We start from the raw sequence: 24,130 nt of genomic DNA, 5'->3' as shown, positions 1-24,130 counted from the left end.
TGTTATTAGTTGCAAAAAATTGCCAACATACAGTGTATCACAAAACTGAGTACACCCCTCGCATTTCTGCAGATACGAGGGGTGTACTCACTGATGCATTTCTGTCTGTTAGTGCTCAGACCATATGCCACACTCTACATCAAATAGGTGTGCACCCCAGGAGGAAGCCTCTTCTGAAGACAGTACACAAGAAAGCCCGCCCGTCTCATCAGACCATAGGACATGGTTCCAGTAACTGTTTGCGGGCTTTCTTGTGTACCGTCTTCAGAAGAGGCTGGGGTGACAGCCATGCACACCAATTTGATGTAGAGTGTGGTGCATGGTCTGAGCACTAACAGGCTGACCCCCCACCTCTTCAATCTCTGCAGCAATGCTGACAGCACTCCTGTAACGAGTCACATGACATTTTGGAGGAAAAATGACAAGCAGTACTCAATTTGGACATTAAGGGATGTACGTAGTTTCTATTGGATGTACTCACTTTTTTGCCGGGGGTTTAGATATTAATGGCTATATTTTGAGTTATTTTGGGTATTGATTATATGAGCTGCACAAAGACTAATTTTCATTGTGTCAAAGTTTCATTTTATCAGTGTTGCCCCATGAAAAGCGAGGGGGTGTACTCACTTTTGTGATACACTGTACTAGGGTTGTTCCGGTCATGTTTTTTTGCTCCCGATCCGATCCCGATCGTTTTAGTTTGAGTATTTGCCGATCCCGATATTTCCCTATCCGATTGCTTTTTTTTGCTCCCGATTCAATTCCAATCATTCCCAATAATTTTTCCCGATCATATACATTTTGGCAATGCATTAAGAAAAAAATGAATAAAACTCGGACAAATATATACATTCAACATACAGTACATGAGTACTGTATTTGTTTATTATGACAATAAATCCTCCAGATGGCATTTACATTATTAACATTCTTTCTGTGAGAGGGGTCCACGGATAGAAAGACTTGTGACTTGTGTACATTGGGACTTAATATTGCCATCTAGTGTATTTGTTGAGCTTTCAGTAAATGATACTGTAGCCATGTACAAATGCATGATGGGAAGGGCAACCATGACTGTGCGTAGTACTACCAATTGATATATCTTCTCTGCGTTGGGAAATAACATAGGGTGTTTGGAAAAAGATCACCTGCTACCTTGCTTCCCCACATTGCTTCCCATGATATTTCTAATCATAGGGAGAGGGATTGCAAGGCTTTAGCCAATTAAAAAAAGGCTCCAAAGGCTGCTAAAATCCACTCTACTCATTTTACGCTGCCTTTTAGCTCTCTATATAGTTAAAATGGCGCCATTACAGATTGAGCGCGACACTGCGTGAGTTGGTCATGCAGCGCATGCATTATTTGCGTTAAATATTTTAACGTGATACATCTTTTAAAAAATTAATTGCCGCTGTTATCGGGATAAATTTGATAATCCTACCTTAAGCCTAAACCAAAGACTCTGGATGAGTGTAACATATTATGTCTGTAACGTTAAATACAATTAGAAAACGATTTAATTAAAAAATATTTATTTATTAAAAAAACGCATGTCCGATACTTTGAAAATGACGTGATCGGACCCGATCGATCGGGACATCTCTGCACTGTACGTTCTGGAGCATAAATAACCTTAAAATGTAAACATAATTTTCACAATTTACAAACAATGTCACTGTCGGTTTTAACTTTTAAAGAGTGAATGTCATGATGTACTGCCTTGGTGAGTCATGTCACCTCTTGCATCCGAACATTTTGATATTCTCAACTGTCTTGTAAAGTGTAAAACAAAGTACAGTGGTACCTCGATATTAGGGCTGTCAAACGATAAACATTTTTAATCGAGTTAATTACAGCTTAAATATTAATTAATCGTAATTAATCGCAATTCAAACCATCTATAAAATATGCCATATTTTCCGTAAATTATTGTTGGAATGGAAAGATAAGACACAAGATGGATATATACATTCAACATACGGTACATATGTACTGTGTTTGTTATAACAATAAATCAACAAGATGGCGTTAACATTATTAACATTCTGTTAAAGCGATCCATGGATAGAAAGACTTGTAGTTCTTAAAAGATAAATGTTACTACAAGTCATTGAAATTTAAAATTAAAACCCCTCTTAATGTTTTCGTTTTAATAAAATTTGTAAAATTTTTAATCAAAAAATAAACTAGTAGCCTGCCATTGTTGATGTCCATAATTACACAATGCTCATGGGTGCTGAAGCCCATAAAATCAGTCGCACCCAAGCACCAGCAGAGGGTGACAAAACTCCAAAAAACACAAGTAACAAATGGGCATTGCACTGTGCTGTCATTTTAGTCTGTTTGAACGGGGCATGTGCGTTAATTGCATCAAATATTTTAACGTGATTTACTAAAAGAATTAATCACCGCCCGTTAATGCGATAATTTTGACAGCCCTACTCGATATACGATCCTTTCGACATCCGGTGGAAAATTTGACTCATCATTTGTCTCGACATATGACGACATGCTCGAAATACGGCGATTTATGACAGCGTCACAATTTCATTGTCTTCCTACAAAACGGCCGTACGGCGGATTTTCTTCTGAGGGAAATCAACATTGGTCTCAAGAAGGTTAGTGCAGTTGGTGAAAAAAGGAAAAAGGTGACGCTTACCTTTGAAATTAAGAATGAAATAAGAGAAAAATATGAGTGTGGTGTGCACGTCAATGAACTGGCTCGACAATACGGCTGGAATATGTCTACGGTCTCGAGGACAACTCATTCTTATTACTGTAACATCGGCAAGGTATTCGACAGCTTCGTAAGGTTTCTAATATTTTACTACAGAACTTGTGCAACACAACATAACTACCGTCCGCCGTAGCCAACGCCAACAACAACAGAACATGAAAAGAGAAAGTAAAAACTTCCACCTCTTCCGCACTTCACTCTCTCGTCAGTCACGGTGCGTTCAGGAACAGCATGCAAAAAACAACCGCCACGTTAGAATGCGATTTGTTACATTATTATTATAATTATTATTTTTATCATGATATTATTATTCCGATTTGTATTTATAATTTATTTGTTTTGATATGACCCATTCAGGGCGTACCCAGCCTACTGCCCAAGGTTATCTAGAATAGACTCCAGCATCCCCATGACCCTTGTGAGGCTAAGCGGAATAGAAAATGAATGAATGAATGTTTTGCTATGTGCAATTGCCATTTGTAATTGTACCTGCAGTGTTTATTAAGGATTCAGCGTAAGGGCTTTGGAACGAATTAATCGAATTATAATGTATTATTATGGGGAAATCCTCTTGAAATACGACCATTTCGACTTACAAACCAGGTCCTGGAACGAATTAAATTCGTATATTGAGGTACCACTGTACCGGTAATAGAAAATCCTAATTACTGAGAGAATTCAGATTAATAACTGCAAAAAAACTTTTTTTTTACTGAGGCAGGTTTTACAGAAATTCATATTTTTTTGCGGATTTTCCTAATCTCCTCCATTCTTAGTTTCTTCCTAATTTACCAATATCATATTTGCTTTTCATGATTTTTTTTAGATGAGCTCCATGTTGAAGTGTTAGTCTTTTTGGTTGGTATTCAGATCTGCTTTGCACAATTACACAATCTCATCAATCATGCTCAACACACTACAGATTTTAGTTGCTCATGTTTGGTGCAGTTCCATTTATGTATTTCCTACGGTAAGTAATACTGCCACCTTCAGACAAAGAAATATACATCAGAGTGGGCAACACAATATTGTGATGTGTTGTATGATTTTTTATTTTTTTAGTTATTCAAACTTGATGAATAAAAGAAAAATCGTAAAACCGTTTATAACGTAGTCAAAAACATTTGTATTTTTTCATATGTTTTCAGTTATTGTACTGCTGGATAACTCATAACACACTATTGTTACTTCGCCTTACTTTTCTTTCTTCCCAGGGGGTAAAACCTGCTAGCTACAGCAAAGTAAGTGATCCAGAAATTAAGGAGATAATTGGAGAGTGCATTTGTCACAGATGGGAGGAGAGGTAAGTGTGTGACAAAACTTACACATGCAGGTAGAGACTGACCTATATACTGTAACCTTTACTCTGTTGTTATGTTGCTACTCTCACGTTATGACGTCAACACCAGTATTTGGCTGTGACATAGTCAATGTTTGTGTGCTGTGTGTCATTCAGTGACCTACAGTCAGTAACTGTTGTTTTATCCATTTTCTGCAGGTACTCCATCAAGGAGCTTCTGAATCACGCCTTCTTTGCAGAGGATACAGGTGTTAGAGTGGAGCTCAATGAAGAAGATGATGGGAAAAAATCCTCCATCGCTTTGAAGCTGTGGATCGAGGATCCTAAAAAGCTTAAGGGAAAGTACAAGGATTCCGGTGCCATTGAGTTCACTTTTAACTTGGTGAATGAAGATCCCGAAGTTGTCGCACAAGAAATGGTAAACATGATTATAATCTGTTAAGTCTTTTGAAGATGATAGACCTTCAATCATGTAGCCCTTTTCATCCCTCTGTAGCGAATTTAAATGAGTTTGTTACTAGTAGATATTGATGGCAGCCAATGAGTTAATCATCTTTCTTTGTGATCTCGCTGTAGTTTGGGTATAGATATCATAATAATAAAGTCTTGTTGGTTTGAAATAACTCATCCTGTAGATATTTAGTCATTGTGAAAAGTCAGTCCAAAGAGTCCCACTGGGATTACCCTGGCAATATAATGGGAGCTACTGTATATACCTCTCATTATTGTGCAGTGCAATTATATACTACAAAGCACTTGAATAAACATCCTGTTTACAATAATATTTGTCTCAAAAATTAGAACATCAGCTTCATGAATATAACGTTCCAATACAGCTTTTGCGTATACTGTCATTCGAGTGTACAATTGGAAAGTAATAAAATGATAGTTAATACGGATGTCCCGATCGCATATTTCTGCACCCGAGTCCGAGTCAAAGTCATCTGATTTTGAGAATCTGCCTATTCCGACTCCCGATCTGATACAGATTTTCCATTTTTTTTAACAAAAGTTCCAAACATGTTACAGTACTGTACTGTTTACAGTACTGCATTGGCCCGAATATAAGACGGCCCTGATTATAAGACGCCCCCCTCTTTTTCAAGACTTTCAAGAAGTTTGAAAAAAGACTTTTTGAACACCAAATTAATTTTTATAGAGAAAATAATTACAGTACATCCGAAACAAATGATTCTAACAATATATTTGAGCGAAAAAGCATGTTATTTTGCCTCATTCAAATCTTAATATCTGAATATTTAAATATGTAAACTAAAGTGCAATCACATTCGTAAATGAATGGCTTCTGGTTTTTGAAATGTAAATAAACCAGTCCATTGTGATAAAACAACAAAATTGCAATAACTGCATTAACCATCAAAGTGAAGTCTAACTGTAACTGTAGTCTTGAAAAAAATTTGAATAAGGAAAAACATTGCAATAAAATAATGCAAACTGGTTAAACTTCAGAGTAGCTGAGATCTGTCATGACAGAAAATCGCTTCAATGATATCTGGCACCATCTAGCGTCGTGAATGGCTATAATGTGTAGACCGCGAATATAAGACGATCCCTTCTTTTTCAGTCTTATTTCAATGCAAAAAAAACACCATCTTATATTCGGGCCAATACGGTGTAATGTTCTGATACCGAATTGTCCTATGCACCTTGAAGGGCACGCGGCGCTAGCCAATGTTGTTTTGCTCACGTGACGCGGAAGTGAGAGAGAGTTGGAGAAAACGGCCTGCGTAGAGCCGCACGTTGTGTGTTATTGTTAAGCTGAATGTGCTATTAAAGAAACCAAGAACCAGCACGTCCTGTGTGGTATATCCTTGTTCTAACATAGCACAAAACAAGACATGGTGTCAGAGTGAAACGGTGTTAAACGAGCAACATGATGGATGCAGCTGGAGTGCCGTCGCCTCGCATGGATTGGGACGCGAGCAACCTGCCCGAAGCATGGCGGAAGTTCAAGCTCCACGTTGATCTCATGTTTTCTGGTCCGTTGAAGAGGAAAGCTGAAGACGAGAAATGCAGTTATCTTCTTCTTTGGGTGGGCGAAAGAGGCCGCGACATTTACAACACATGGACTCTAACAGACGACGAACGAAAGGTACTGAGAACGTACTATGAGCGGTTTGAAGCCTACGTTGTCCCCAAAGCAAACGTAATTTTTGCAAGATACAAGTTTCACGAAAAAATCCAAGGTGCAAACGAACCTTTTGAACAATTTTTGACGGATTTGAGACTGCTTGTGAAGGACTGCAATTATACTAACAGTGAAGAAATGGTGAGAGATCGCGTTGTATTTGGGATTTATTCACCTAAAGTGAGAGAAAAGCTACTGAATGTTGGCTCAGAACTGACATTGGACAAAGCTATAGACATTGTAAGGTCCCATGATATGGCGCAAGCACAGCTCAAAACGATAGATGGCAGCAATTGTGGCCCACAATATCAGTCCGTTCAAGCCATCAGCCGCCATTTTCCTAAAAAGGCAGTATGGAAGACACACCATGACAAGGCATCGGCAAGTGGTGAAAGCAAGCCTGGATGGGATAAAGACCGCCGAAAAGCCTGTGGATACTGTGGAAACAAGCCTCATGGGGAAAAAGGCAGTTGTCCAGCGAAAGGCAAACAGTGCAAAATTTGTAACAAATGGAATCATTTTGCAAAGGCATGTCGCTCAAAGCAAAACAAAGCAATACATGCAATAGAAGACGTTGAATCATGCAGCAATGAAGAATTGTTTATTGATGTGGTAACACATAACAACAGTTATGAAAAAGAGACTGAACAGGCATTTGCTAATATGTTGGTTGGACCTAGCAAAACCGTAATCACTTTCAAGCTCGACACTGGGGCGTCAGCTAATGTCATTCCCACCGACGTCTACAAAAGTCTGGGAATACAGTCATCACTACAGCCAACAACACAGCCTCTTTTTGGATACGGAGGTGAAAAATTGCTTGTCAGAGGAACATGCAACATGCAATGCCAGTACAAGGGGAAAAAAATGATGGTCAAACTGCATGTTGTCGACACACTGGCTCCCCCTGTGTTAGGATTAAAAGCATGTCTGGATTTTGGACTCATCAAGTTAATTTTGTCTGTGCATGACTCCCCTGCGAAGTCGGTGATGGACGAGTTTGCAGATGTTTTCACAGGGATAGGACTATTTCCTGGAGAATGCACAATCCACATTGAACCTGATGCAACACCTGTTGTACATCCACCTAGGCGAGTCCCCTTGGCTCTCCGTGACCGCCTCAAGGATGAACTGGATAACATGGAAAAACAGGACGTTATTGTCCGAGTCACAGAACCAACAGAATGGGTCAATTCCATGGTTGCAGCAGAAAAGCCACGCACCGGGAAGTTAAGAGTCTGTTTGGACCCACGGGATTTGAACAAGGTCATCAAACGGCCACATTATCCCTTACCGACTCTTGAGGACACAACATCCAAGTTGGCAGGAGCTTCTTTCTTCAGTGTGATGGATGCCAAATCTGGCTATTGGGCCATCAAGCTCTCTGAAGAATCCTCAAAATTGACAACTTTCAACACTGTATTTGGACGATACAGATTCCTTCGCTTGCCTTTTGGACTTATCTCTGCTCAAGATGAGTTCCAGCGAAAGGTTGATGAAACTTATGAAGGCTTGCAAGGTGTTACAGCCATAGTTGATGACATTCTCATCTATGGAAAAACAAAGGATGAGCACGATGCCAACCTTCGTGCCATGCTGCAGCGCTCGAGAGAACGCGGTGTGAAACTGAATCCAGAAAAGAGTACAGTTTGTGCTACTGAGGTCAGTTATTTTGGACACAAGATCACCAAAGATGGAATTATGCCTGATCCAGCTAAAATTGCAGCTGTGAGGGACATGGAGCCACCAAGAGACAAAGGTGAGCTACAAACGCTACTTGGCATGATCAATTATTTGTCCAAATTTGCTCCAAGTTTGTCAGACATCAATGCACCAATGCGTCATCTGCTAAAAGAATCAAGCGAATTCAGATGGGATGCACAGCATGAGGAAGCATTCAACAAGATCAAAAAACTACTCACTCAGGAACCAGGCCCAGTGCTAAGTTATTTCGATCCGAAAAAAGAACTTAGACTTCAGGTCGACGCTTCAAAATATGGACTGGGTGCAGTACTGTTACAAGATGGAAAGCCGATAAGCTACGCATCAAAGTCATTAACTGAGAGTGAAGTCAACTACGCTCAAATTGAAAAAGAACTGTATGCCATTCTATTTGGATGTAAGCGTTTCCACCAGTACATCTATGGACGTCGTATAACAGTGGAGAGTGACCACAAGCCGCTTGAATCCATTCTGAAAAAGCCACTTGCAGCAGCGCCTCCAAGGTTACAACGAATGATGCTACAGCTACAGAGGTATGACTTCATCATCACACACAAACCAGGCAAGGAGATTCCTGTCGCCGACACCCTGTCGAGAAAATCACTGCCTGATGATGACACAAACCTCAGTGAAGGTATGGACATGCAGGTACACACTGTGTATAGCAACTTACCAGTCAGTGTAACCAAACTTGAAAACATAAAAGCAGAAACTGTGAAAGATGCTCAGCTCAGCTGTTTGAAAACAATGATTCATTCTGGATGGCCTGAGGAAAGGCAACAATGTCCTAAAAGCATTGTTGAATTCTGGAATTATCGCGATGAGCTTTCACTAATGAATGACATTTTATTCAAAGGAGAGAAAATCATCGTTCCAGAATCATTGCAAACAGAGATGTTATATCGAATTCATGCAGGTCACATGGGCATGGAAAAATGCAAGCAGCGAGCACGTGACATCATTTTCTGGCCGGGGATGAACAAGCAAATTGAAGAAATGATTGGAAAATGCCACATCTGTAATGAACGCAAACCCTCTAACACCAAAGAACCACTGATAAGTCATAAAATTCCCGAAAGGCCATGGCAAACAGTCGCTACTGATTTGTTCACGTGGAACAATGAGGACTACTTAGTCACAGTTGACTATTACAGCAGATACTTTGAACTTGACAGATTACGCAGCACCACTTCTGCCGCTGTGATACACAAACTAAAAGCTTCCTTTGCACGACATGGTATCCCTGAAACTGTCATATCCGACAACGGTCCACAGTACAAGTGCAAGGAATTTGAGTACTTCTCCACCACATGGGGTTTCACACACGTTACCTCCAGCCCACACTATCCTCAAAGTAACGGCTTAGCGGAGAAGTATGTTCAAATTTCAAAGTCCATCATGGAAAAGGCCAAAGCTGACAATTCAGACCCTTATCTGAGTCTACTTGAATATCGGAACATACCAGTTGACAATTTCAGATCACCAGTTCAGCTACTCATGAGTCGTCGCACACGCTCAATTCTGCCAAACACTCACCAGCAGCTGAAGCCAACAATTGTCAAGCACCAGGATGTTCACCTGAAAAGAACACAGAAACAACTACAACAGAAAAAGTACTACGACAGATCAGCAAAAGTGATGACAGCTCTGCAGGAAGGACAACGCATTCGCTTCCAGGAGAAAGGCTTCTGGAAACCAGCAGTCGTCATCCGACCAGATGTTGCTGAAAGATCGTATCACATCCGCACACCAGAAGGACAAGAATATAGGCGAAACAGGCGTCACCTTATGGACACGAAGGAGACATTCAATACACCACCTGAAGGAAATATTGACACAAGACCCACTTCAGAATTCACAAGTGATACAGCTCCACAAGTGGTACCGTATCAGACAAGATCTGGGCGTGAGGTCAAACCCAGAAAGATCCTTGACCTTTAAAAAAAAAAAAAAAAAAAAAAAAAAAAAATGTGTGCACTGTTGTTAAAGGCATATTTTGACCTTTTGATTCCTAGGTTCTACAGTTATGGATATGCTGAAGAAACGAAAAAAAAAAAAAAAATCAGAATTTATGTAGAAATTTGATTTGTTATGACCAGTACACATTTTGAATATATACATATCCTTGTGTTATGTTCCAATTGTTCTCAGCACAAATGCTGCAATATTCATCTATGTGAATGACAGGTTCTATTTTTTTTTTTAAAAAAAGAAGGGGGATGTAATGTTCTGATACCGAATTGTCCTATGCACCTTGAAGGGCACGCGGCGCTAGCCAATGTTGTTTTGCTCACGTGACGCGGAAGTGAGAGAGAGTTGGAGAAAACGGCCTGCGTAGAGCCGCACGTTGTGTGTTATTGTTAAGCTGAATGTGCTATTAAAGAAACCAAGAACCAGCACGTCCTGTGTGGTATATCCTTGTTCTAACATAGCACAAAACAAGACATACGGTACTTCCTCTTCTGCTTTTTCTGGAGTGTTGCGGAGTACAAAATGAATATACAGTGAGGAGCAGAAGTATTTGCACCCCTTGTGATTTTGCAAGTTCACCCACTTAGAAAATAAGTAGAGGTCTGAAATTTCAATTATAGATGCATTTCCACTTACAGCAACAAAATCAAAAAAAAAATCTGGAACTCAAATTGTATGATTTTTTAAAAAATAATTTATGATTTATTTGTAAGTATTTGTACCCCTGAGAATCAGCAATAATTATGACTCTCAAAGAGTAGTCAGTCTACCTTAAAAAAAGTCCTTTACTCCATGAGTAACCACCCACCCACCCACCACCCGTTTGAGCTCATTATTGTGACCTGTGCACCCCACAGTCAGTCATAATCCAACTGCTGCCATGGGCAAGACCAGAGAGCTTTTGAAAGACACCAGAGGAAAAAACTGTTGAGCTTCACAAAGCTGGAAAAGGTTATGGGACAATTGGAAAGCAGCTTGGTGAAAAAAAAAAATCAACAGTTGCAGCAATTGTTAGAAAATGGAAAAGGCTAAACATGACTCATAATCTACCTCGGAATGGGGTGCCATGTAAAATCTCTCCTCGTGGGGTATCAGTCAGGATGACAAAAGTGAGTGCTCAGCTTAGAACTACACGGCAGGAGCTGGTCAATGACCTGAAGAGAGCTGGATGGACAGTTTCAAAGGTTACTGTCAGTAGAACACTACGGTACAATGTTTTAAAACCATGCGTTGCTCAGAAGATTCCCCTGCTGAAGCCAGTAAATGCGAAGGCCCGTCTGAAATTTGCCATGGACCATCTGAAAGATGCAAAGGGGTCATGGGAGAAAGCCGTGGTCAGATGAGAGCAAAGTAGATCTTTTTGGTACAACTTTACTCTTCCTGTGTGGAGGAAAAAGAAGGATGAGTACAATCCCAAGAACACCATCCCCACTGTGAAGTATGGGGGTGGAAACCTCATTTTTTATCTGCAAAGGGGACAGGACGACTGTACTGTATAAAGCAGAGGATGAATGTATTGTGAAATGTATTGTCAGATTTTGAGCCACAACCTCCTTCCCTCAGTCAGAGACTTGAACATGAGTTGTGGCTGGATCTTCCAACATGACAATGATACGAAGCACACAGCCAAATTGACCAAGGAATGGCTGCGTAAAATGGATGGAGCTAAAACTTTGTGTTTCTCAACGACAGCCCCGAAACCTGACTGATCTAGAGAACATTTATGTGAATGAATGGGCCAAAAATCCGTTTCCATGTGTGAAAACCTGGTGAAGAACTACAGAAAGCATCTGACCTCTGTAATTGCAAACATAGGCTTCTGCATTAAATATTAGCACTGATTTTCTCAGGGGTACAAATAATTATGACCCCCAGTAAATTACAGGTAAATTACTTTAAAAGATCATACAATGTGAGTTTTTTGTTTCGATTATGTCTCTATAAGTGGAAATGCATCTATGATTGAAATTTCAAAACTACCTATTTTCTAAGTGGGTGAACTTGCAAAATCACAAGGAGTGCAAATACTTCTGCTCCTCACTGTATTTTTGTACCTTTTGGCAATGCCATTGTATTTCTGGATTATTTTGTTACTTTTTAGCCCTTAAAAAGTACAAACAAATATATAAATTAGGCCTGAACAATATTGGTAAAAATAACATTGAGATATATATTGCCAAGGCTCCACACTTTCTTTTAGCATTAGTTGCAATGCATTAGTGCAGCTTTTTTCTTAAGGTGCACCAGCACAAATTTTTTTTTTTTTTTTTTTTTTTTTTTTTGTCGAGACAGAATTTTTGGTAGTGCCAGATTAGATTTTTGCTTAATTAGTATGATCATTTGTTTTCTTGTCAGTGCATTAAGATACCTTCTACAGTACAAAGTACTAGTGTCTTCTCTGTATTTTATAGGTGGAGTCTGGCTTTTTTCTGGACTGTGATGTGAAGGTTGTAGGGAAGTCAATCCGGGACCGTGTGGCTCTGATCAAATGGAGAAGGGAGCGCACTGTCCCATCGGGAAATGGCGAAGTCTCTGTGAAGAAGACACAGCAGAACCTCCTGCAGGTGCCCGGACAACAAGGGACCACGTTCACCACAACCGAGTTCGACGATCAAGACGTGGAACAGCAGACCTTGATTTGTACAGTCCCGGTGACGACTTCGACCACATGTGAGAATGTGCAAATGAATCTATAAATGCCTCATCATAAAATGTGAGATGTAGGAGTTGGAACCTCATGGTACCTCACGATGCGATACGATTTGCGATACAAAGCTCACGATAACGATGATCTGACAATATGGCGATCCAACGATTATCGATACATGGGTCAGGAAATCATTCTAGGATATTCTACAAACAACTAACAAACAAAAAAATAAGCTTCTGCTGTGAACTGGAAAGAGTTTATCAATAGTAGACGTCCAATCGATTTGAAGTGGGATTTTCGTTCATTCGCTGCCACCCTCCCACTTTAAACGGATTGAACGTCTATGACCGTCAGTGGCAGCCAATGCCAGGCAATGATTGATTAAAGTAATTTGGGGCCATTTAAGTTGATTTACCTGTTGATTTTCAGTTACGTCCTGTTCATTTTGGGGTATTTTATGGGTCTCTTCCTGTTTATTTTTAAGTCACAGAACAGAAAGTGACCTGGGAATCACCCAAATGAATAGGCAGTGACTCAAACTCAACAGAAAATGACCTGTAAATGCCCTAAAATGAACAGCAAGTGACCTGTAAATGCCATGAAAATCAGACAGAATCACTGTGAATACTCTGGTTTCGAATGAATGAACGTTCCCAGTCTTAATGGATTGGGCGTCGAGCACCCTTAATGCAGCCTTAGAGTTAACAGACACTATAATGGTAGAAGATTTTGGTAGCAACTTGTTGGTTCCTTTTTATTTATTTATTTTTAGACACTGACAACTTTTTAAAACAATATCTCAATTCTTGGCAGGAGCATATCAATAACCTTTTGGGATACAAATTATCACGATATATCACCATTTCAATATTTTGTCACACCCCCAGTGAGATGTTCCTCTGGAACCGAGATGGGTACTTGTGCACTGTGGAGGAAGCTCGATTCTTACTGCTAAGCCCCCACCCCCACATGCATTGTCAATATGCACAGATTCCAGAAAATTAGATATGACGCCTTTTAGCGGTGGTGTGTGTGTATTTGAACAAAACATTAAAAAATAAAAAAATAAAAACAACAACTACGATTTATACATAAACTCTCACCTCTGTAGCTTTCACTTAAAGGGTTGCATCCCAAAGTTGTGTTTGATGATGCTTTTGTCATCGGAATCATCATAAGCATTTAAACAACAACAGCAGAAACAAAAACAAAAAACAAAGTTGCCCATCTGAGCAGTTTTCATATGGTAGCTGCTTAATGTAATACCCCATGAATTAGGGTGGTGGTGCCAATTTTCCATAAATGACCAAAGTGTGGTTTATACAGTGGTACCTCTTCTTACGAATTTAATTCGTTCCGGGACCTGGATTGTATGTTGAAATGGTCGTATGTCGAGCGGGATTTTCCCAGAATACATTTTAATTAGAATAATTCATTCCACAGCCCAAAAACCCACGCTAAATCCTTAATAAATACTGCAGGTACAATTACGAAGAGCCATCACACATAGCATAACAAATGAATTATAAATACAAATCAGTATACTACTAGTACTACTACTAATAAATGGAAATTAAAAAAGCGTTTTTATTGTCACCTTAACTTATAGAGACTGGCGAACAGAGGTGGGAGGAGACGGCGGGTGCATTTGGTAACGGTGAGCTGGGTTCTAATTTAACAAATGCATTAATTAAGACATGTAAAAATAGTAATAATAATAAGAAGAAGAAAAAAAGAAAGGAATTACAAAAGTGTTTTTCATTTCACCTTAACTTACTGGCGAAGAGAGGGAAGACACAGTGAGTGTGTAGGTATGTAGAGGGAGGGTGGGACTGATGAGCTGCGATGTCTAGCCAGTTCACTCATACACACACACCACGCTCATACTTTTCCATCATTTCCTTCTTAATTTCAATTTTTTTCCCCAACACCTGCACTTAGCAGCACTATCCTTCTAGTAACCCATGTTGAGAAAGTGTGCATCCGTCTTGCAGGAAAACCACGATCTTAAGACGATGTCATAAACGTGGTATTTCGAGCACGTCATCACATGCCGAGACAAATGACGAGTCAAATTTTACATCGGATGTCAAAAGGTTCGAATGTCGATGCGATCGTACTTTATGTCGAGGTACCACTGTATGTCTGTTAAGTGGGATCAAGGAATGTTGCTCAGGATTTTCTTTGGCTATTCTCTCCTATTTTAAGACTTTGAAATCAAATTAGACCTGCCTCCCCCAGTTATTATTTTGTCAATTCTAATTGGACTACAAATATCTTTGCCATTTTGGAAAGCTTGTGAATTAGCAGAATAACAACAGCTCACTGTCTTTTTAGACTTTAATTTCTGAACCAAGTGTCTGCCTTGTTTTGTTGGAATTGCTCACAAATAACCTATCAAGACTCACCAAGGTGGTAACAGTGTTTTTTAATTCCTATAATATAGTAATATATATACTAGTATAATATCATATGCTAAATTCTAGTAAACTGCATTTCATCACTCGGATAGTGATTTTAAAATGAAATACTATTCCAGTGTCTCCTTATTTATGTGTCCCATCTACTGTATGTCCTTCCTGATATTAATTAAAAGTTTACTACAATCTCTTACAGCAGACATTTGTGTGAGCTCTGCCATACAACTGGACAATCTCTGCAAACAGCAAAATGGCTCCTACCAGTCACTGCCTGAGACCATTTGCACAGCTCAGTCAGTCAGCAGTCCCCCTGCACAGCTTGAACCTCCAGTACAGCAGGGGCCATATCCTCTCACCACAGCACAGGCCTCACATGACCATTACATACAAGAATCCACACAGTTACATCAAGGAGCCTACCAGCAAACCATAAGTCAGATAGATGCCGTGACCTATCAACCACCTGCTGCAAAGTTGCACCTGGGGCCAGATGAGGCTCAAACAGTAAGTTGGTAAAACCTCCCCATTTTTTCCTTGTCAAAGTTAATGTCTTTCCTTGTAGTAATAACCAATTTCTATGTCCTTTTTTGAAATAATCTCTCATCAGCATCTCAAAAGTGAACCCTTTGTAAACCATGACATTACCGCTTCCAGACGTGGAAGTGCCCAGGTTGAGAAGTTAAAGTGTGGGACTCAGTCAAGAGTGTATTTGTCCGGCTCATACACCAGACACAAATCATGTCCTAAAAACTCATCTTTATCATCTGCCCTCTTGTCCCCTCATCAATTTTGTCATCGTGACTCAGCAAGTAATTACATTTCACCTCTCCTTCACCCCTCAGAGCAACGACCCAGCGTTCCCTGCAGGTCACAGCCTCATCACCACTGTGGAACTTGCATGTCTCTCCTTCGGGTGAATAGGACCAAGAGAAGGGGTTCTTTGGGATGTGCGCACATCTCTAAGCCTACCTCATTTCTGCTCACTTTACCTCCTGTTTTAAAGTCATCAAATTGTCACTCCCCACCATTGATTTCACCTCACTCAGCTTCAAATGCTGATCTGTGCAGGAATTTGTTTGACAGTGGAGATCTCAATTTTCTGAACCACTGTCTCCATCACATCGTCGGGCGGAGGACAAGTTCTCCCACCCTTTCAGAGAGTGGTGCTAACTGTCACACTCCTCTTTTGTTTGAGCATGTAGACAAAAGTCAGAGTCTTAAAGTTCCACTGTCCTCTTCTAACCCCAGTTCAAACAAAAGGCTCCGCTTACCAACATGTAACAGCAAAGGCAGTGCAGATACTCCGGTAGGTTAGAGCACTAGCTCTAGAACAAACACTGCCACTGCGGCAGCCTGCTACATTTTTTATGACACCGCAAGCTGCTTCTTTCTGTAAGCATCGCCATAGAAATGTGAAAGAAACACTATGCTTATCCATAATGAAGCTTTCACTTTAAGTAGCCTGAGATCGAGCCCAGTAAGGTGCGTGTGATGGTTCACAAAATTATATGCAGCCCTAGTGAGTCATGCCACTGCAATTTCTTTTTCATCCCGCTCCCCTCTGGATTCCTGCCCAAAAAAGATACACTACCTACTACCAGCTTCAGCAAATAGAGCAATTTGACCTTGAGTTTGAGTTTGCACTAGCAACGCAAAGTACACTTTTGGGTCATGAGTCATTGTGTAGTTAATGTGGGCCGTCTGTGTTGTTTCTGACAGACAGTTTCTGCTCCATCAACACCAGCCCCTCCAATGCACCAGAGTAGACAGACAGCACAGAGCTTCCCAGCAGCAACGGCCACTGTGCAGACACAGTTTACTGCTCAATATGGTCACGACCAGGTACTTGGACACGTACTATCAGAACAGTTTACATTTGTCATATAAACTCAAATGAAGGCATAACAGGTGGCCATCATTTCTGTTTTACTGGCCATTATTGTAATGCAACTTTAAAGTGCCTGTGACAGCATAAAAAAATCTTAAATGCATTAATGCAAAAAATGCATTTATTCAGTGCAACATGGCAAAATTACTCCATAGTGGTCAAAACTGTCGACCTCTTGCACCTCCCGAACGATATTTTGTGCCACCGGAGTGAGTCTGGCTTTTGTCATTTCCCTGCCCCGGCTTCAGAGAGCGTAAATAAACCAGGAGGCGTGACAGCTAGCTCGAACCGAGCGGCGTTTCAAAGTCTTATTTTTGCCTTTCGAAGCGAAAAATCACGCAAAACTACCGTTTCAAAGTCTTATTTTTGCCTTTCGAAGCGAAAAATCATGCAAAACAACCCCGGATCATATCACATGGCGGCGGGCAAGTGACAGCTCGTCATTCCCCTGCTGTGGGCAGGAGAGCTCGTTTGCCAGGGAAGCAGCTGGAGAATGACCGCCGGACAAACCGACCAACGTAGGAGGAGCGCGTACTTGCCTGACCCCAACCCGTGGATAGTGGTCTATTGCCGGGCACACGAAGTGGGCAGCGGGGGCAGGAAGTCTGGATGATATGGAGAACCGCACAAGCATAAGCTGAGTATAGCGCTCTCCCGGCGGGCATGGAAGAGGACCGAAGGGGGTGTGCAACAAGCCGCCGGTCGTCACCATTTCAATGGATAAGGAGCATTGTCAGCCACAAAGTGCCAGCCACCTCTGTATTAAAACGTGTGCCATGATCCCATTATTTGACATAATATAAAACACGATGTTTACTCACTTCCTCGTAAGTCCAATGGTCCCACGGTTGTCGGACTTCTTTTGGCCAATCTTGTGGTGAACGGGAACTTTTTGAAACCCAAAAAGGCTCACACGCCTCTCCCTGGTGTAGCAACAAAACCCTGCAGCACATTTGGCTGGCGTGATGCGAAAAATAAATGCAGTCCATCTGCATGCTATAAAGCAATCCTGTATTGTGAGATGTTGACCCGGGTGACATCACATTCGCATTCATCCTCAACCTGAGTCTGGAGCCAGAAGTCACTCATTTTCATGGCGCGATACTCAAAAAGTTAATAAATAAAACTATCGCTTACACACAGATCCAAGCGCTTTAATTCAGGGCCCTGAAATACCGCGTGAAATATGAAATAAACATGCTTTTTGCTGTCATAGGCACTTTAAGAATACTGCATGAATGTATTTGATTTTGGAAGTTAGTGGTGGATGAAGTACTAATTTTTGAAAAGTAAAAGTACAGATACAGGTGCAAAAAATGCCTAAGTAAAAGTACAAGTATATAAGAAAAAATACACTGCACTGTAAACAGAAACTTAATAAGCTCAAAAACTCCAAAACTTAAATTAATGGCAGATTGCAAGCAACTATCATGTGTATACCGCCACCTGCTGTACAAGAGTGTGCAACACCCATCTGAAGGCGCACTGCTCGCACTGTTGGTTTTTATTGGTCAATATCTTGTTTACCTGCCTTCTACCTTGTACCTTGTTTACCTGCCTTGTTTATCTTGCTTGTACTTGTGTTGCTGCCTCTCGCGCTCAATTAAGGTAAAGTTGCATGCGTGTTATCGATTGCGCTGGAGGCATGAAAATGAAACTATCAATTCACAATGAGAAACAAACAAAAGTAGCGTGTAACACAGGCGACAATTTGGAAATTAGTGGAGTAAAAAGTACAGATTCGTGCTGTAAAAAAATGGAATGAAATAAAAGTAAAAAGTACCCCTTCATATTTATACTGACGTAGAGTAAAGATACACAAAAATATACTTAAGTACAGTAACAAATAACTTTTACATCGTTACATTCCAACACTGGAAGTTAGTATCAAAGGAAGGAGCATCAGACCACTGCAAATCTACCAAGACCCGGCCGTCCTTCCAAACTTTCTTCTCAAACAAGGAGAAAACTGATCAGAGATGCAGCCAAGAGGCCCATGATCACTCTGGATGAACTGCAGAGATCTACAGCTGAGGTGGGAGAGTCTGTCCATAGGACAACAATCAGTCGTACACTGCACAAATCTGGCCTTTATGGAAGAGTGGCAAGAAGAAAGCCATTTCTCAAAGATATCCATAAAAAGTCTCGTTGAAAGTTTGCCACAAGCCACCTGGGAGACACACCAAACATGTGGAAGAAGGTGCTCTGGTCAGATGAAACCAAAATTGAACTTTTTGGCCACAATGCAAAACGATATGTTTTGCGTAAAAGCAACACAGCTCATCACCCTGAACACACCATCCACACTGTCAAACATGGTGGTGGCAGCATCATGGTTTGGGCCTGCTTTTCTTCAGCAGGGACAGGGAAGATGGTTAAAATTGACGGGAAGATGGATGCAGCCAAATACAGGAACATTCTGGAAGAAAACCTGTTGGTATCTGCACAAGACCCGAGACTGGGACGGAGATTTATCTTCCAACAGGACAATGATCCAAAACATAAAGCCAAATCTACAATGGAATGGTTCAAAAATAAACGTATCCAGGTGTTAGAATGGCCAAGTCAAAGTCCAGACCTGAATCCAATCGAGAATCTGTGGAAAGAGCTGAAGACTGCTGTTCACAAACACTCTCCATCCAACCTCACTGAGCTCGAGCTGTTTTGCAAGGAAGAATGGGCAAGAATGTCAGTCTCTCGATGTGCAAAACTGATAGAAACATACCCCAAGCGACTTGCAGCTGTAATTGGAGCAAAAGGTGGCGCTACAAAGTATTAACGCAAGGGGGCCGAATAATATTGCACGCCACACTTTTCAGTTTTTTATTTGTTAAAAAAGTTTAAATTATCCAATAAATTTTGTTCCACTTCACGATTGTGTCCCACTTGTTGTTGATTCTTGACAAAAAATTAAAATTATATATCTTTATGTTTGAAGCCTGAAATGTGGCGAAAGGTTGCAAGGTTCAAGGGGGCCGAATACTTTTGCAAGGCACTGTAATTAAAAAACAATTCATGAAAACCAAAGTAAATAATGAAACTGCCGTGTAACACACTTTGTTCCATAATTAAATGCCAGTGAAGTTGCACTTTTACTGTGTATATACTGTATAGATAAACACAATATTTAAATGTGTTCCTTAGCAAATATCTGCTGACAATACTACTGCTCACCTGAGCCCTCCTGACATATCGGCAAGTTTTCCGCAGTCTGCCACCAGTGCTACCCCTCCTCTACTGCCCCTGCACATTAGCACACAGGTCTGTAATAACTGTAGATTACTGAGTAAGGATGTTTCAGGTCAGTTTGTTGTGATGCATGACGCCAGTGTGTTTATTTTTTAAATTGAAATGGTGAATTTTTTCAGTTTGTATCATTTTGCCTTTTTCTTTCCCAGTTTCCCTCACCATATTGTGTTCATGCAGGGGGCACCAAGCCCCCTCCCTTCTCCCCGGTTCCCTTAGCGAGCCCTTCCTACCCACCTTCACCCCACTCCACCCGCATTCTCCAAAACCCACATTCAGCTTCTGGCACCCTTCAGTCCACAACTCAGCAGTTGCCCTTTGTAGCACTCCCTAGCACAATCTTTACCATAAACATGTCCCTTGCAGTGCCCCTTCATCACAGTGACCCAGTTACATCCTATCCAAACATTGGTGGCTTCCATTACACCCCTTCCTTACCTCTTTCCCAGGTACAACCCACCCCATATCCTGTCCCAAACCCTGAGCAAGAACTGGCTGAACAGGTGAATATTTGAATTGTAGTAAGTGTTGGGTGATTGGAAATGAGTTGGCGCAAGTGGTGCTCAGCCCTCAGTAAAATGCATGTACAGGCCATGCATTCGGGCATTTTCAAGCAATTTGTTTCATCCATTAATCAATGCCCCAAAATGTGCCATTTTCTTAGGTCCAGACCAACACTCCACAGGGAAATTTAGAAGACGTTCAACTTTTGGCCCCAGTTCAACCTGTCCCAACTACTATTCAGATACCTCTCTGGGGAAACGGAACAGATATAGAAACAGCTGTAGTCAGCACAGACTTAAATGTAGCCTCTGCATTTCAGACTTCAGCACCAATCTCTGCTGCAACGGATGTCGAAACTCAAATCCCAGCACAAACTGCAGATTCAATCCAACCAAAAAGTCAAGCAGCAGGCCAACTAGCTCAGTCTTCAGCTTTAGCCCCAGTTTATGCAACAATTTCCGTAACAGGTTCAACACAAGTCTCCTCTACAAGCTTACCTGATTCCTCAGCATTGCAACAAACCCAGATCTCTGTACCAGGATTGGTCTCTGTACCAAGCTCTATCCCTCTACCAGATCAGCCTTCTGTTGCTCCCATTTCTGTCCCAGTTCCAGCGCTGCAGCCCACTGGCGTCCAGACAGCAGTCTCAATGGCATCTGAATGTGTTAGCCAGCCTGCAGCTTGTCATAAAAAAGAAACAGCATCAGGTTCTTGCAATTTACAGCAGGATCCCTGCACAGAGGTAGGCCATGGATGACACTGGACTATGTATTATTGAGAGTTATTTCCGTAATGTAGTAGTTCTTAATAATTATTGTCTTGCCATTGACAACGAAATACGTCAAATCCATTTTACTACGATAGCTGGGATTCATTATGATAGTGATATCCCGATCGCATTTTCGCACCCGAGCCCAAGTAATCAGATTTTGAGAATCTGCCGATACAGAGTTTTGATCCGATACCGGAAAAAAAAAAAAAAATTCTTTTATTTGAACAAAAGTTCCAAATATGTTACAGTACTGTACTTTTTACAGTACTTCCTCTTCCGCTTGTTCTAGGTATAAAAGGTATAAATTAGACCTGAACAATATTGGAAAAAACTATCATTGCGATTTTTTATTGTGGGTTTGCAATATATTGCAGTATTAGATTGCGATATTATAACTAATGTTGCACTAATTCCATTTTTTGGCCCCAATACCGATACCTGGCTGCGCAGTATCGGTCGATACTGATTCCATTCCAATACCACTCCGTTTGAAATATATATACGTATATGGCAACACTTTATAATAAATTTCCATTTTACTAGTTAACAGATCATTGTTGATAAATTATTTATTGTTGATTTGTGAAGTATTTGTTAACAGTTTGTTAAGCATTTGCAGGGTGTTCTTAACTTGAAACACAGTTTGTCTAGAAATGTTTCAAGTTTTTGTGTGTAACGTATGGCATTTCTGTCTTTTCACGTTAAGACATGCCGTTCACTTCAGAAGAAAATTTTGATAAGGCATTTTGCAGGCAGCGCTTACGTTGCACATTTATGAAAGTCTGCCATAGAACCAACAAATATTTGTACTTTTCTTTGTATATTTAACCAATAAAACTTATGACCTTCAACATAAAGTGTATATAGTTTTATTAAGATCCATCAACTAGCATGGGCATTTAGAATGGGGTCAACCATATTGGAACACCCTGTAAATGCTTAACAAACTGTTACAAATATTTCACAAATCAACAATAACCATTTATCAACAGTTTACTATTGATCTATTAAGTAGTAAAACGGATAGTTATTATAAAGTGTTACCATATACATACTTGGATGTGAAATCATTGCTATCATGGCTTTGTCAGGCTGCTGCTTACCTTTGTCAAACAGGAAAAAGACTAATACAAAGTAAATCCAGTACAACTTTTTATTGCATACCTGGCATGGGTGACAAATAATAAAATATTTTAATAATAATTGATCACAGCATCTTGTCTCTCTATCAGCTTCCCTCTCTGTACACCAGCAGCAACATAACAACTCCATCTTTATGTTAACGCACAAATGCAAGCAACGCACGAGTGAGTCTCTCTCTCTCTCTCTCTCTCTCTCTCTCTCTCTCTCTCTGACACACAAAACTTAGCCACTTGGCTTAGATTAGTTTGCTTACTTCTACAGCACTTTTGAGGTCTTAAATTACCGCGGCGTTTCTTTTAGTAAAAGACAATGAAAATAAACGTAGTGAATAGACGAAGTCAACTGACCAAGGTTTGTTGCTCTGGTCCAGCCCCCTTTCTCTTGGTAGCAGTTGCTGCTGTTGTAGCCTCAAACTATTTGTGTTCGTTCACGTTTCGTCTTCAAATGTTTTATCAGGTTCGAGGTATTGAGTCTGGCTGATTTAACTCAACCTCTCGAAACTTTAAGGCCTCAGATCTTGCATGCAGCCATTGTACTCAACAGAGTTTCTATGTTGAAATATTCCCAGATCGCCGACATTTCTTCTCCTGGTTTGTTTTTCCTCCATATGAAAAAGCTGCCCCGGCATTGGTTAGGAACAGCTATTGGCCTGCTCTCATTGGTCTGAAGCAGGTCAATAGCGATAGCTGCTTGGCATGCAAAGTGATCACGTGTGATCACACAACAAAGAAGTGTAGTGAGTGTCAGGAGAAAGAAGGCTGGGTTCAAGTGATACCAGTAAATGGTATCGGCGCCCTATTTGTTGGTACTCGCCGATACCGATACCACCATTTTAGTGCCGTATCGGTATTGGTGCAACATTAATTATAACTCAAAAAAATTTCACCAGATAACTTGAATAGCTCTGGCCTGAACGATATTGGAAAAGGTGCTCCAGCACAAATTGTAGGTGCATCCAAATTTTTCATTGCATCTCCTTTAACTCCATACTTTAAATCAATCTTCATAACATTCACATAATTCATTAATCCAACCGCTTATCTTTACGAGGGTCACATGGATGCTGGAGTCTATCACAGACTATGAGGTGGACGTGCTAACCACTGTCCCACCCTGCCGCCTTCATAATGTGAATTATATTTAAACAGTAACGTAGAAAAATGCTTGTCATTATTAAATGCTTAATTGAGTGAGTTCGCTCAAATCCACTCGCACTCTGACGCTCACGCTGCCGAGAACAGCCTCTCACTTACACATTGACTGGGCTGCAAGCTTATAACGATGATTAACATATTTGTGCTTTTGATCGTAGAAGCTTCTCTGGCAAGATCAAAGCAACAAACCTGTCAATTATTGTTAACTTTAAGTACCAAACATCAGCTGCACTGGACAGTTTGGTCGCACTGCTTAGCAGGAGGGAGAGTGTGGTGCTGTGTGAGCATAAAGTAGAATAACATACCATAAATATTTTTTTTAAATTAAAAACCCTATATATTTTACCCGATTCCGAAAAATGGCGGCATCTGCCAAATTTCCGATCACGCTATCGTATCGGGACATCCCTACATTATGATATTTCATTGACATATATTGCGACTGAGGTCCAATTCATTTTGACTGAGAGGGTG

The 24,130-nt window shown here is 40.6% G+C and overlaps 1 protein-coding gene across 9 annotated transcripts in view; it reads left to right on the top strand.

The window, feature by feature from the left end:
- wnk2 (WNK lysine deficient protein kinase 2) overlaps window positions 1-24,130 on the top strand; it is a 76,549-nt gene that overhangs the window by 19,780 nt on the left and 32,639 nt on the right. For 4 of the 9 annotated variants that reach the window (XM_057845600.1, XM_057845603.1, XM_057845602.1 and 1 more), the window contains exons 5-13: window positions 3,952-4,040; window positions 4,236-4,455; window positions 12,291-12,549; window positions 15,146-15,453; window positions 15,557-16,255; window positions 16,669-16,791; window positions 19,982-20,098; window positions 20,236-20,586; window positions 20,748-21,329. In XM_057845600.1, coding sequence (XP_057701583.1) covers window positions 3,952-4,040; window positions 4,236-4,455; window positions 12,291-12,549; window positions 15,146-15,453; window positions 15,557-16,255; window positions 16,669-16,791; window positions 19,982-20,098; window positions 20,236-20,586; window positions 20,748-21,329 — 2,748 coding nt within the window. The remainder of the gene's footprint in view (window positions 1-3,951; window positions 4,041-4,235; window positions 4,456-12,290; window positions 12,550-15,145; window positions 15,454-15,556; window positions 16,256-16,668; window positions 16,792-19,981; window positions 20,099-20,235; window positions 20,587-20,747; window positions 21,330-24,130) is intronic. The other 5 variants (XM_057845608.1, XM_057845607.1, XM_057845601.1 and 2 more) reach the window with 4 other exon arrangements.

The sequence above is a fragment of the Corythoichthys intestinalis genome, chromosome 9, assembly GCF_030265065.1.
Source record: "Corythoichthys intestinalis isolate RoL2023-P3 chromosome 9, ASM3026506v1, whole genome shotgun sequence".
NCBI classification, from domain to species: Eukaryota; Metazoa; Chordata; class Actinopteri; order Syngnathiformes; family Syngnathidae; genus Corythoichthys; species Corythoichthys intestinalis.
The sequence above is the reverse complement of the archived record's forward strand: the minus strand, read 5'-3'. Positions and strand labels throughout refer to the sequence as shown.